General features: G+C 37.2%; 1 protein-coding gene across 1 annotated transcript in view; it reads right to left on the reverse strand.

Moving 5' to 3' along the window:
• Positions 1–15,865, reverse strand: part of PDS5A (PDS5 cohesin associated factor A) — a 143,202-nt gene that overhangs the window by 16,122 nt on the left and 111,215 nt on the right. Inside the window, exons 27-32 of the mRNA XM_080796909.1 lie at positions 10,081–10,213; positions 9,383–9,502; positions 5,638–5,700; positions 4,771–4,916; positions 3,055–3,163; positions 100–452 (exon numbers count right to left, since the gene is read on the reverse strand). Coding sequence (XP_080653035.1) covers positions 100–452; positions 3,055–3,163; positions 4,771–4,916; positions 5,638–5,700; positions 9,383–9,502; positions 10,081–10,213 — 924 coding nt within the window. The remainder of the gene's footprint in view (positions 1–99; positions 453–3,054; positions 3,164–4,770; positions 4,917–5,637; positions 5,701–9,382; positions 9,503–10,080; positions 10,214–15,865) is intronic.

The raw sequence follows: 15,865 nt of genomic DNA on the forward strand, positions 1-15,865 counted from the left end.
TGTTTGCAGACCCAAATGCCTCGGAGGTTGGGGGTGACCGGCACATGCTAAAAAGAAAACAAAACGTCTCAATGGCGTCCAGACAGAACGGCCCGTTACCTTTGTAAGTCAATCTGTCTCTCTGCTGGTGCTGCCTTTTTGGCTCCGTCTTGCAGTTTCGGTGCTTTGGCATTACCTGCTTCCAGACCCCCAGGGCTGTCCTGACTGACCGCTGCTCTCTTTCTTCCTTTGCCCAGAGGTTTGTTTATGTCGTCATTTTTGGTTGCATTGCCCTGAGATTCAGACTTGGGTCGGCGTCCTCTCCTGGGTTTGGAAGGGGCAGGTGGTCCTGATTCATCTACTTTCTCATCTGTTTTTTGCTGGATGTTCTCTGCGCCAGCTGCTGCTACATTTCTTTTCTTTCCTCGGTCACTGCTGATGTTGCCCTGGGTGGTCTGATCAGAAATGATCTCCTAAAAGAGCACAAAACAATTCTATAAACATAAATTCCTTAAATATCAAGATCTGTACTGGAATGAATTATTTTGAAAGTATTCTCAGGACCGGGAATTCCAAGGCTTCTAATGAACTCCTTAAGGAAGTTATGTTAAGTTTATGTGTATACACACGTAAAAATGGTAAGATAAGAAAAAAAGTAATACATTACTTTTTAAAAGGAACAAGACTACATTAAAAATCATGCACATGACTGTATTTACACATTTATGCATATTATGTACATGTGCATATGTTTGAAGAACTCATTAAAAGGCAAATGAAAGAAGAAACCCATTGGTTGGCCACGGGTACGAGGAAAAAGAAGACTCCTTCCGGACAACAAAGGCAGCACCTCTTTCCTGAATCCATGGGCTCAGTCTTGCTTCTTTTAACTACTTCCTTCACTCATCCTTCATATTACAAGACTGTTAATCCAATCTCTCTCACACAGTAAATAACAGGAGAGTATGTCCTGATTTTTTTTCCCTTTAGAGATGGAGCGGGGCAGTAGCAAAGGGAGAGAGAATCTTAAGCAGGTTCCACATCCAGCGCAGAATCCAGTGTGGGGCTTGACATCCCAACTCCGAGATCTTGACCTGAGCCAAAATCAAGAGTCGGATGCTTAACTGACTGAGCCACCCAGGCGCCTCAAGAATGTCCTGATTTGTCAACACCCATATCTAGTTTGCTGGATTATTTTTATACACATAATAAATTGGTTTATGCATTAATCTCTTTGAAAAATTGGTCAGCAAGAAACACTCTCTTAGATCTTTATCTTCCTTTAGTATACCAACAGGACAGTTTTTTGAGCCTAGAAGACTGAGGATTCAGAGTTTGGAAAGAAATGAGAACACTAACTTATGGGAGACCTGACTGGGAGATGATTAAGTTTTGTCAAAATACAACTCCTGTGTGTTCAGAGCTATATCAAAATTTGTTAAAACTTTCTTTGGAAGGGTGCCTGGGTGGCTCATTTGTTAAGCGTCTGCCTTTGGCTCAGGTCATGATCCCGGGATTCTGGGGCCGAGCCCCACGTCGGGCTCCCTGCTCAGCAGGAAGCCTGTTTCTTCCTCTCACACTCCCCCTGCTTGTATTCCCTCTCTCGCTGTTGTCTCCCGCTGTCAAATAAATGAATGAAATATTTAAAAACAAAAACATTCTTTGGAGGGGCGCCTGGGTGGTTCAGTTGTTTAAGTGTCTGCCTTCAGCTCAGGTCATGATCCCAGGGTCCTGGATTGAGCCCAACATCAGGCTCCCTGAGCCCCTTACCCTGTTTGTGCTCACTTTCTCTCTCTCAAATAAATTAATGGAATCTATAAAAAAACAAAAAACAAAAAATAAAAAAAATTCTCAAAAAAATTCTTTGGAAGCATGAAAAAGTTAAAATAAGGGTTTGGAACAATATTATAGATTAATCATAAATTACCATTTTGGCTTTTCAAAAATTAGAATTTAAATATCCCATTTATCTTTTATTAAAGTATAACTGACATATAACATCAATTTATATCTTACATAGAATTTTAGATCACAGGCTAGAAAAATTATAGTTCTTTGTGCCAGATAAACATCTTTATCCCCTGTACCATCTCTTTCTACAAGTATGTTTAAATGAATGTCTGTGGCAATATGCATTATTGCATCTAAGTTTGTTTACATCAAGACTGTTTAATTCTATACAAGAATCCCACAATATTCAAGTCTACTGGTTTCTGAATTCCAAGAGTTTTGGCAGTGAGAGGCTCCCTGTTAGCTGAATCTACTGACATACCGAACTTCAGATAACACACAGCAAGAGGCTGAATAGTGAAAGATTGACTAAAAAAGTATCCTCATCTGTTCAGTTTGAATTCACATAATGAGCATGCATAGTTCAGCTCTTGTGGAATAACTGTACAGTCTTGTATTTTATGTACGCCAGGGCAATTCCTAAAACATTTGATGAATACTATAAATATATGGTGGGCAATAAAAAGATAAATATGTTGAGAATATGATTTTGTAGGAAAAGAAGTAACAGTATTCCCATGCCATTGCTACTGAGGTAAGTGACTGGTTTCATTCTATAGTTCAACAGAAGATTAGAGAAGTCAAGCAATCTGTCTAAGTAAACACACAGCCAATGAGTGGCAGAGCCGAGACTGAGACTCAGGTCTGATTCTTACCGTTGTTTTTCTCCTGCCACGATACTGTTAAGAAAATCGGGTGCCATAATTATAAGGTCAGCAATAAAGAATGTAGCCATTAAACAAAAACTCAAGTACATTTTAAAAGGTTACTCATAAATTTAACGTTCAAAAAATATAACAGAAATAAAAACAGTATACACATCCTTTATAGGAGTCAATAAACTTTGAAAGCTCTCAAAAACTCTGAATTCCTAGTCTTTCCAGTTCTGGGTGCAGCAGTGCGGGAGAAGGACACAGGAAGCACAGTGAGAGCATGGCAAGAGGCGGTATACGCGAATGGAGAATACGTAGTACGCAGTCACTTGTCAAGTGGGGGCTGCTTAACGTCTACCATGAAACCGATAATCTCTGCAAGAAATCCATTTGTTAAATTTTAAAAATTTACCTTATTCTTTACTGGGTCAATATTCTTCACAGGTGTGACAGAAATAATTCTCACAGGGTTCTCTTCATTTTCACTGACTCCAGTTTCTACTGCCTCTGAACTCTGTTCCCTGTTGAAGAAAAATAAACCAAAGTTTCTTTATTTCACATGGACAGAGAGCCTACCCTTTCACTAACCAATGAGGAAACAAGTGTAGGCTAATTTAGAAGCCCAGTCAAATGATGCAGCATTAGCAAGATTCTCATCTTCTGTGGTTATAGACCACTGCTGTATTATATCATGTTACTGATTCTCTTTAACCTTACTAATGTAAGACACAAATGACTGCCTAAGACCAACAGAGAGATAGCTACAAAATCATACAACTGTACTAAGAATTTCTCTTGGGGGTAGGAAACCCTAAAGTAAAAGTACAGTGATCGGTGTAATATAGATAGTGCATAGTTGTGTTGTCTCTAGTGTGTGTTTTTTATTTTTTTTTTTTAAGATTTTATTTTTAAGTAACCACTAGGCCCAAAGTGGGGCTCGAACTCCAAACCCCGAGATCAAGAGTTGCGTGCTCCACTGAGCCCGCCAGGCGCCCCTCCAGTCTGTGTTGTTATGCTCTGCAAGGAAGAGAGCTGGAAGAAGAGGTCGCAGGGGAGGAGTTTTGAGACCCACCATTTCTGTAAACCACAGATGTTCCATGTTAATTTATTTTATATTTTGGGGTTCTACTGTTAAGAATGTGTTTAAGACAAAACAAACTGAGTTTATAGTTAAAATTTCATGAGAAAGAATAAAACTCTTTAAAAGCTTCTATTTTTAGTGTTGATTTAGAGTAGGGTCAGATGGAAATTTTTATGCAGCTAACATGGTAAAGACCTAATATGTTAAAATAAACATGGAATATTCTTTTTTTTTTTTTAAAGATTTTATTTATTTATTTGTCAGAGTGAGTGAGCACAGGCAGACAGAGACAGAGGGAGAAGCAGGCTCCCTGCTGAGCAAGGAGCCTGATGTGGGACTCAATCCCAGGAGCCTGGGATCATGACCTGAGCCGAAGGCAGCCGCTTAACCAACTGAGCCACCCAGGCGTCCCAAACATAGAATGTTCTTATAAGTAGAAATGTTACAACAATTTATCTTAACTCATGCTATACAAATTTTATTGAGTTAAAATTAAAATGTATATAAATTCAATTTAAGAGTTTTATGATCATAGTTTTCCTAAGTGTTCGATTTTTTTATATAGGCATTTCTATGTAAATTCGTTGTAACATATATTAGATATGCTTAAATTTGGGGCACTTGGGTGGCTCAGTTGGTTAAGCATCTGCCTTCAGCTCAGGTCATGATCCTGGGGTTCTGGGACTGAGCCCCCTATCGGGCTCCCTGCTCAGGGCAGAGCCTGCTTCTCTCCTTACCCTTCCCTGTGATCTCTCTCTCATTCTCACACACTCTCTCTCTCTCAAATAAAGAAAATCTTAAAAAAAAGGAAATTATTTTCCATTTCTGTTCCATTTACTTTTTTACACACTTGGGATGTTACATGGGTTCAAAATGTAATTGTGTACTCTGAATTTCCATCATTAATTATACTAAAAGTCAGCACTATTATTTTTTGCCAAAATGTTTCCTAAAGTCTGTTTTTGTGATCTAGTGCTTTAGGTAAAAATAAAATATGAAACAAGTAGAGAGTGATAGTAACAAAGACAAGTGGAGGAAAAACATTGCCTTGATCGGTTTCCGGTTGAAGGGTTCAGCTCTGAATTTACATTAATGTTGCTTCCAGTCTCAGCTCCGGTGCTTCTAACATATGGTTTCCTTCCCGTTGCTGATAAAGGCTTGTTTACTGCACCTAGTACTCCAGCAGGTTTTGGCTAAAAATTACACATATGCATGTTATTTTATACCTTACTGTAGGGATTCACATAATAAAGGATTTATTATGTGTAAAAGATACTGTTTAGCCTAAGCCAAGAAACTGTTAAGTTGGAAAGTTTAATTCTAAATTTATTAGAAATGATAATTTTGTAAAATTGGGTTTGTCTGAATACAAGTCAGAAGTATTACTTCTACTTAAATAGGCAGTATTTAGTTACTTCCTATTGTTCAATCAAAATAAAAAGTACCCCTGAAACACACAGCAAAATACATAAGATATAATGTCTTACAAATAAACAATTACAAGTATATAATAACAGTTTAGACACTTATTTTTATCAAAAATTAAATTTCTATTGCTCTTTTAGATGTCATAATACTTTTATAGAATATAAATTATCTAACTCATTAATACTTTAAAATTTTTTCTTTTTTTAAATCTTACATATCTAAATTTATTATACCAATTTTCAAGAAAATCTGCTTTGTGGATTCTGAGTAACTTGAAGCCTACTACTACTGATGAAAACACATGATTGTAATTCAAGAGTCACTTATGGCAGAAAAAAGCCTGAGAACAAGATGCTACAATCCACAATACGGTCCTTAAGAATCAGGAACTATAAAATCCACGGGACATTTAAAAGTTATTTCTAAGAACAGCAGAAGTAATATATACATGAGACAAAGCTTTCCAAATTATCTAGTACATAATACCTTTCCTGTTAACAGAAGTACTCTGGTCTCTTCTGAAATGTAACTCTTGTCATTACAGAAATCCTACCAAAAAAAAAAAATCAAGTGAACAAGTGTATTTTCACTATCCAAACAAGTCTTTTCAGGCACTGTGCATTATGATAACAATTACATTTGGGCCAGGATACATATTAATTCCTCAAATAAAGCATATTTAATGAACCATGTCATTAACTCTAGCTTCAACTCAATGGCACGTAAGACTTGGCAAATATCAGAGTTCAATTATTTAAATCACATTTTAAATAAAACACATTCCTATTTTTTCATATAGTTCAGGGTAAATAGTCTCCAGATTATTCACTGAACTACTTTCTCTACTCTATTGTAAAACCTACTTCATTCCCAAAGCATTCAAAATGGTACAGTGCATATATTAAGCACTTAATATTCACTAAAATAACTCCACACTGGATTTCAAGAAAATTACTCTCATTGAAAAAAAACTGTCACTTTCATTGAAAGTACTGTTTCTTAGAACCATAAGACTGTCCAAATAATGAAGGTAAATACACTGCCAAAATATAATTAAGTGAATTATAATGTTCTTTGGCGGCAGTGATGTTTAATAGTTAATAAATGAATTAAGCCTAATGTGGACACTGATGTCTTGAAAGTTTTACCTACATGAAGCCTAAGAGTACTTTGATGCTTCTGTTAAATATCTGGGGAACAGCACCCGTATGAACCACAATGATGTCATATAAGTAAAGTGATTCACTATGACCAAGAAGTTTATTAATTTTTTAAGTACTCTCACTTAAAAAATTATCTTTGTTTTCTTTTATTAAGTTTACTTTCAAACTGGTGTCATAGGGAAGAACAGATGGTAAAGACATAACAGTTTTAGCATGTGTTCCAGGCACAGCTATATCCACCGCCCCCCCCCGCCAAAGCTTTTGTGCAGCTTAAATCAATGTTACAAAGCCTGGGTACCAACGTTCATTCACTTTATCCATCAAGACATAGTGTAGTCTCACTAGGCTCATTATCTCAATACGCTTAGTTTCCTAGTGTTTAAATTTATACCAGATTAAAAGCAACATATCAGAAAAGGAAATGAGGAAAGCTGTTCATTGAAAAAAAAAAACAAAACACCTAGTTCTTCAGTGTGGAGGTTCCTCAAAAAGTTGAAAACAGAGCTACCTTATGACTCAGCAATCGCACTGCTTGGTATTTACCCTAAAGATACAAATATAGTGATCCGAAGGGGCACACGCACCCGAATGTTTATAGCAGCAATGTCCACAATAGCCGAACTATGGAAAGAACCTAGATGTCCATCAACAGTATAAAGAAGATGCCGTGTATATATATAATGGAATACTATGCAGCCATCAAAACCCCTGAAATCCTACCATTTCCAACTACATGGATAGAACTAGAGGGTATTATGCTAAGTGAAGTAAGTCAATCAGAGAAAGACAATTATCATATGATCTCCCTGATATGATGAATTTGAGAGGCAGGGTTGGGGGGTCGTGGGGGGTAGGGAGGGAAAAAATGAAACAAGATGGGGGTAGGGAAGGAGACAAACCGTAAGAGCCTCTTATCTCAGGAAACAAACTGAGGGCTGCTAGAGGGTTGGCGGGGGAGCAACGGGTGGCTGGGTGATGGACACTGGGGAGGGTATGTTCTATGGTGAGTGCTATGAATTGTGTAAGGCTGATGATTCACAGACCTGTACACCTGGGGTAAATAATACATTATATGTTAATTAAAAAAAAAAACAAAAAACAGAAAGCAAACAACCTAGTTCTTAAGAAGGCTAAAAACACTAAGTTTCAGATATCAAAACAAAACCAACTAAAATAAACTTTGGTGTACTTACAAACAGCAATTTAATTCTTTGTTTTCTTTTTTAAAAGTAGGCTTCACATCCAACATGGGGCTTGAGCTCACGACCCTGACCGAGTCCCGATAATGAGCATCACATGCTCCACTGACTGAGCCAGCCAGGTGCCTCATTTAATTCCCCCCTCTTTTAAAAGATTTATTTATTTATTTATTTGAGAGAGAGAAGGAGAGGATAGAGGGAGAGTGAGAGGGAGAAGCAAACTCCCTGCTGGGGAGAGCTCCTGAAGTGGGGTTCGATCTTAGGACCCTGGGATCATGACCTGAGCCAAAGGCAGATGCCCAACCGAGACACCCAGGCACCCCAGCAATTTAATTCTTAATGATGGGATCACCATTATATGAACATTTTTTTTTTAATTTATTTATTTGACAGAGAGAGAGAGAGAGAGCACAAGCAGGTGGAGTAGCAGGCAGAGGGAGAGGGAGAAGCAGACTCCCCCTTGAGCAGGGAGCCTGACATGTGGCTCAATCCCAGGACCCTGAGATCATGACCTGAGCTGAAGGCAGTCGATTAACCAGCTGAGCCACCCAGGCACCCCTTATATGAAGGTTCTATTGGGGTACTATTCTGGTCACAATAATCCTAGGTCAATAATAAAAGTAAATTTAAATTCAAGAGCTCAGGTAGGACTACTTACAAAGACCAGTACCTATTAAATTAGAGAGCAAATAACTTTGCAATCTTTATTATTCCTATCAAAAACCAGGCAAACTAAGTGCTAAATACTAAATTAAAGAAAATCTGTTTAAAAATTTTGTCAAAGTATGGCATTAAAAGTAGGAAGTTCCATTTCCTGGGCATGTTCTGTAAAATACTCCAAGGGAGGGTATTACCCTGAAGCATATCTTAAGGTTTGAAAAATGTATAAAAATTTTTAAATGATGTATTTTTTCCAATTAAAAATATTTAGGACTCTGGGGTTGTCTGGCTGGCTCAGTTGGTAAGAGCATGTGACTCCTGACCTCAGGGTCCTGAGTTCAAGCCCCACGTTGGGTATGAAGCCTACTTAATTTAAAAGAAAAAAAAAAAATTAGGATTCTGTTTTTTAAACAAAGCACAGGAAGGTTAAACTTCCAAATACTTCCTTAAAGCAGGAAATAAATAGAAAACTTTTTTAAAAAAAGTTTAGTTGGAAAACAAAGAGCTTTTAGTTAGCTGGAAAATTTACTTACACAGAAGACTTAGTTTGATGATAGCAGAACAAACGATGTATTATTACTACCATCTACTGAATGCTTACTATGTGACAAACTCTCATAAACATAAAATTATAGACATAATATTAGTAATTCTTCATAGGTATTATCACCTGAATTTTAGAGAGACAGAAACTGAGGCTTAGAAGAGTTAACCTGTCTAAAGTCCCTTAAGTTAGAAGCTGTTGATTAGAATACTGGTTTATCATCTGCTGTGACCAGTTCTGTTAATTCTAACATTTTATTTCGTGTGTGTGTGTGTGTGTATATAGTATCTCTATTATATATGTAATTATAATATTTATACTATTTATACCATTTTGTTTCTTGCCTAATAAAACACAGTGTTTTAATAAAATGAAATTAAAATAATTTAAGAAATCTGAAAACTCCTTTTCCACACTAGAAATATCCAGAAGGAAGAGCTCACGGAAGAGCACCACCATAAAGCTTGATTTGCATTCTCGTACTCTGCAAGGTGAGAATGGTGTTTGTTCAGGGTTTTGGAAGACAACCTCCCAATCATTGATATAAATATGAAGAGGTATTTCTTACTTTGTAGTCAAGACAATCCACTGTTTCCCACTAGGGTTGATGGTAAATGAAATTTAAATCAGTTCGTGTGGTAGAACAGTAAAGAGAAAAAAATTACCTTTTCAGGTTGTGTAAAAAATTTCATTGGAAGGACTGGATCCTTTGGTGATTCTGCATTGCACAAAGCACTTTTACTATTTATAACACAGAGAGCCACATCACATACTGTATAAAGTTTCTAGGGAGGAAAGAAAGATCACATATAACTTTCAGTAGCACAAAATAACCACAAGTACCAATTCTACCTGATGTATAAAATGAAATCAAAAGAGGGATATGCGGGTATTATTTATTCCTCCAACAGTTCACATTTGTGTTTGAATTTCTTCTTATGGAGCCTCCTGGTAAAAACAAAAAATAAAAAACAAACAAAACACCCTTTACCTAATTAACATGAGTGTTGAGTATGCATTAACAACAAATCAATTCAACTAAACCCAAGGGAAACATACAGAAAGGAGTATCTACTTGTCTGTAACTTAGTAAAAATTTTAAGACAGCTACAGAATAGTAAATTTTATTAGTTCTTATCCCCCTGCTTTGTAGAAGTTTTAATGTCCTTTTCAGGGTAATAAACAGTCCTCAAATAATGGAATTCAATTATAATAAAATACAATAAAACTGACCATAAATATGTATTTTTATGAACATTCTGTAATCTGACTTATTATGTAATAGAAAAAACAAGTGGGACAAGGACTGTAATATTTTTTCCTGTAATTATCTTAATACATACTGGCCTAACACATATCTTACTTCATTTGTCTTGGATTCATCTGGAGACTGCGCATCTTTTGTTAACTTGATGTTCTCTGCCATCTTCTTCATAAAGGCATGGCTATTGTTTTCATTCTTTGTCATTAAAACTTCAAGCATGAACCATAGGCACCTAAATGATGAACATATTTGCCTATTAAGAGACTAAATGTAGGTGCTTTGCTTAATGGATTAAGCATCTTATTGGGAAGGTCTGTTGTTTGGATATAACAAAGTAAGAGTAAAATATAAACTAAACCATAAAATATTAAAAATGAAACATAGCTTAATATAAGAAAGTCTGGCAGTTTGAGGAGGCATGTAAAGATTCATTCAGTAGGGATTCAACAGACATTTAGATGATCTGACATGTGTCACTGCCCAGCAATGACGAGGAAACCAGCAGGCAGCAAAGTCTTTCCACTCTGACTATTTGCAAACTATGCATGTCTAGGATTTGTATGGAATTCTGCTGTGACATGGCTCCGAACTGCATGCGCACGGTAACCAGTCATTCAGCTAAGCAGTCACATCTCAAACTATTTTTGCTTTTCCACTTATTAGTGTATACTCATTTAACACATAAAGTATCTGAAGGAACACCTGAATTTCTAAGTAAAAGTGAATCCCAAATCAGGATGAACATCAGAATCCCTGGGGAACCTAAATCAACAAATCTAGGGAAAGGCCTGTTTGTAATAGTTCCCAGGATGATTCTCAGGCAGCCATGGGACTTACTTCTTTATTGTGTCAATAGGGGAGAAATCATTTGATGATAACGAATGCATACTTCTTTGCCTACATTCTATGTAAATGTTTTGAGAGTCTACTGTAAGGGGGAAATATAGCACTAGGTTAATGGAGTTCATTTTTAATAGACCTGTTTTAAAAGAACTATTAAAGTAACTCCTTCGGGCTGAAATAAAAGGACACTAGACTGTAACTTAAAACCATAAGAAGAAAGAAAGAACACTAGCAAATACTAGAGGTAATCACGTAAGTAAATGTAAAAGCCAGCATTACTGTACTTTCAATTTCAACTATTTTTACATAAAGACTTTAAAGGAAAATGCAGGAGTAATTCCATCTATGTGAATGGAAATAATGTAAAAAGATATAATTTATATCACAATATCAATACTAAAGGGAGAGGGATGGAGATGTGTAGGACAGAGTGTTTGTGTACTATTGAAACTAAGCTGCTACTGTTCAATCTAGGTTGTTACAAATATTATTTGGAATCTAAGAAAATAACTAAAAATACACAGAAAAGGGAATCAAAAAGGCTCACTACAAAAAAGTAAATACAAAAAAGAGAAGCTGTAATGAAGGATATTAAATAACAACATATGTAAGACAGAGAAAACAAATAGCTGTATGGCAGAAATAACTCTTTACCGGTAATTACTTCAAATGAAAATAGATTAAAGCCCCCAATCAAAAGGCAGAGATAACCAGAATGGAAAAAGAAAAGAGAGAAAAAAAAGATCGACCTATATCTGTCTGCAAGAGATTCACTTTAGAAGTAAAACCACAAGGGATCTGAAAGTGAAAGGATAAAAAACATATTTCATGCAAATAATAACCAAAAGAAGGCTGGTAGCTATTTTATGATCAGACAAAACAGATTTAAGCTAAAAAAAGATTGTAAGAGACCGAGAAGTACTACACTGATAAAAGGTTCAATTCAGCAAAAAGATATTACTATTACATACAAACCTAAGAGTCCCAAAATTACATAAGCAAAAATCGAGAGAGTTGAAGAGAAATGCATGATTCTGCATAATAATCTGAAATTTCAATATCTTAGTTTCTTTTGTTGTAAGATATATGTATTTATTTCAGAGAGAAAGAGAGAAAGCATTAGAGTGAGCACGAATTGGGGGAGAGGCAAAGGGAGAGAATCTTCCAGCGGACTCCCTGCTGAGAGTGGAGCCTGATGCAGGGATCAATCCCACAATCCTGAGACCATGACCTAGCCTGAAATCAAGACTTGGACGCTTAATGAACTGAGCCACCCAGGCGCCCCTTCAGTAACTTATTTTCAATGATGGAGAAAAGCCAGACAGAAGATCAGTAAGAAACAGAGAACTTGGTCTGATTCAAGATGGTGATGTAGTAAGACCCAAAACTCACCTCCTCGCAGGAACATACTGCATCTAAGCTACATATGGAACCAATTACCTCTTAAAAAACCTAAAGGTGACTGAGTGATGACTACACATTAGGCAAACAAGGGAAAAAAACACATCAAAATGGGTAGGAGAGGCTGCAACACAGTCTCACCAGGAACCCCACACCTGGTGCTGTGACCCACAACTGGGAAGGAACTCAAATACCTGGAGCTTCTTCCTGAGGGGTGAAAGGTTCAAATCCCACACTGGTCACCCCAACTTCTAAAAGCGGAATTTCAGAGATGAGTCCCTATAATGTCCCATAGTGGGTCCCACAAGCCTGTAGTAATCGGAGAAATGCCACTTAAAGGGTTTGTGTGCTGGAACTGACCCCCTCCAAGGCCCAGCTCAGAAGCAGATTAAAGTGAAGAACGTTAACCTGCTTAAAACCTAACCCCGAGGGGCAGGCGTCTAATTCAACTTACACATCTAGGAGCCTGTTGGAACGCTCTCCAGAATGGAGACTGGAGAGTACCATCTTTACATTCTCCCTTTGTTGTGCTCCAGAGGATGAGTAGCTCCCAGAAGGGAACCTTGACACATGTCTGGTGCCCTGATTTTTGTGGGTGCTGCCCAGGGGGTCATCTCTTGAACACCTGGCTCTGGAGAGCAAAGAAACTTGTGCGTCTGGTCACATAGGAATGTAATAATCACCTAGAAAGGAATTGAGACCCCTCCCTGGGGCCCCAATTTTTGTGACTGCTGCCAAGGGACACTTCTACATCATCTGACACTGGTGGTCATTGGGGCTTATGTTCCTGGGTCCCAAAGGACTGTAACCAGTGTACAAAGAGTGCCTAAAGAGCTACCAGCTACCCACCCTCCCAGGCACAGAAAAAAGCAACTGACCCAGGGCCTGGTTTTTCTGTGAAGTAGGCCTATTAGTCAGTCATCATAACTGTGACCTGAGGGGTAGGCTTCTAATTAAAACAATCATCTAGATGTGACTGAAATCCTTTCTAGGGACCTTGGAGGGCAGGTGCTATCTTCATACTCACCCTATGCCATGCTCCAGAGTAGTGTCTCTTGGAAGGGAGCTTTGAGTCTTGTGCCTGATTTTAGTGCCTGATGCACCCCTTAATCACGTGGCTGTGGTGGCTGGAGTGTCTTGCATTCCAGAGTCCCAAGGGACTGTGGTAATCAGAGGGACCACTGTTGGCAGGCTAAGACCCCGTTTTTCCTGTCAAAAGGCCGCTCTGTTCTGGAGCTTTGGACAAAGGACAGGACTTAGGTTTGCCACACATTTAGTGGCCCATGGCGCTTCCTCAAGGAACAAAGGCTATAAACGCCATCTTTGTGCTCTCAGTCTTTCTCCAGCTTGTTGCTATCTCCCAGAAGAGGGCTCATAAACTCATTTGGAACCCCAGTTTTTGTGAATGCCAATTAAGGGAAATACCAAACAGAAATCACAGAGCTGCCAGGCACTTGGGTGGCTCAGTCATTAAGTGTCTGCCTTCGGCTCAGGTCATGATCACAGGGTCCTGGAATTGAGCTCCGCATCAGGCTCTCTCCCTCTACCACTCCCGCGGCTTGTGTTCCCTCTCTCTCTGTCAAATAAATAAATAAAATCTTTAAAGAAAAAAAAAGAACTCAGAGCTGAAGATTATAATAATGGAAATGAAAAATACAACAACGGGGTTCAACAGCAGACTAGATATGAAACAGAAAGTAAGGATCAGTCAACCTAAAGGAAAGGCAGTGGAACTTACCCAATCAAAGCAGCAAAAAGAAAAATAAAGGAAATAAAAAGTGAAAATAGCTTCAGGAAATCAAAGGATATCAAATGGACTAATATTTGAATTGTAGAGCTTTCAGAAGAGGAAGAAAGCAGCAGTAATCTTATTTGAAGAAATATAGCTGAACACTTCCTAAACACAGGGATGGAAACAGACACCAGATCCAGGAAGCCCAGAGAGTTCCAAAACATACGAACCCAAAGAGACCTACACGGAGACACATTACAATTAAAATGTCAGAAGTTAAAGACAGGAAGAGAATATTATAAGCAACAAGAGAAAAAAAATGGTTATATATAAGGGAATCCCCATAAGACTACCTAACACATTGTTCAGCACAAACACTGTAGATATCAAAGGGACTTCTTTAAGTAGAAAAGAAAGGCCCTATTTAGTAATAACAACACATGTGAAATAGTATCATTGGAAAGGTAAATATATAGTATAGTAAAGGTAGTGAATTACTTATAAAGCTAGTATGAAGGTTAAAAGTAACTATGATTCAATAATTAACAGATACACAAGATAAAAAGATGCTAACTGTGACATCAAAAACATAAAATGTGGGGAGAAGAGTTAAAATGTTGAGATTTAGGGGCACCTGGGTGGCTCAGTCAGTTAAGTGTCTGCCTTCAGTTCAGGTCATGATCCCCAAGTTCCTGGAAGGAGCCCCCCTGCCAGGCTCCCTGCTCAGTGGGGAGTCTGCTTCTCTCTCCCCCTCTCCCACTCCTTCTCTCAAATAAATAAAATCTTTAATAAATAAATAAATAGATAAAATAGCATCCCATGAAATAAAAAAAAAAAGTTGAGATTTAGAATGGGATCAAACTTAAGTTGTTATCAACTTATACCATTATAAGTTGTTGTATGTAAGCACCATGGTAACCAAGAAATAAAAACCTACAGTAAATACACAAAAGATAAAGAGGAAGGAATACAAGCATACCACTAAAGAAAGTCATTAAACCACACAGAAAGTAAGCAAAAGAAGAATAGGTAAGAACTACAAAAACAGCCACAAAACAATTAACAAAATGGCAATAAGCACATACCTATCTATAATTACCTTGAATGTAAATGCATTAAATTCTCTAATCAAAAAACACAGAATGGCTGGATGGATTAAAAAAACAAGACTCATCTATATGCTGCCTACAACAGAAATACCCAGTGAAAGTAAAGAGATGGAAAAAGATACTACATGCAAATGGAAACCAAAATAAAGCTTAGTATCTACAATTGTATCAGACACAATACACTTTAAAACGACTGTAGTAATACACAAAGAGTGACTCGTAATGAGAAAGGGGTCAACAAAGAAGTAGATATAACCTTTGTAAATATTTAGGCACCCAACATAATTTAGGAGCACCTAAATATATAAAGCAAGTATTAACAGACCTAAAAGGAGAAATACAATAACGGTATTTATACTTTTTGATATATGGGGACTCTAATACCCCAATTAGTCAAATGAACAAATCACCAGACAGAAAAACCAAGAAGAAAAAACATGGTCTTAAGTGACATTTTAGACCAGATGGACTTAACAGTTATTTACAGAACATTCCATACCAAAGCAACAAATACACATTTTTCTTAAGTGCACATGGAACATTTTCCAAAACAGAATATGTTAGGCTACAAAACAAGTCTTAATGAATTTGAGATTGAAATAATATCAACCATCTTTTCTGACTATAATGGTATGAAATCAGAAATTAATTACACAAAGAATACTGAAAAATTCACAAATATGTATAGATTCAACATGCTACTGAACAATCACTGGGTCAAAGGAAAAATCAAGAGAGAAATAAAGGGTATACCTGAGACAAACAACAATGGAAATTAACATACCAAGATTTATGGGAT

This window comes from Martes martes (genome assembly GCF_963455335.1).
Source record: "Martes martes genome assembly, chromosome: 2".
Lineage (NCBI taxonomy): Eukaryota > Metazoa > Chordata > Mammalia > Carnivora > Mustelidae > Martes > Martes martes.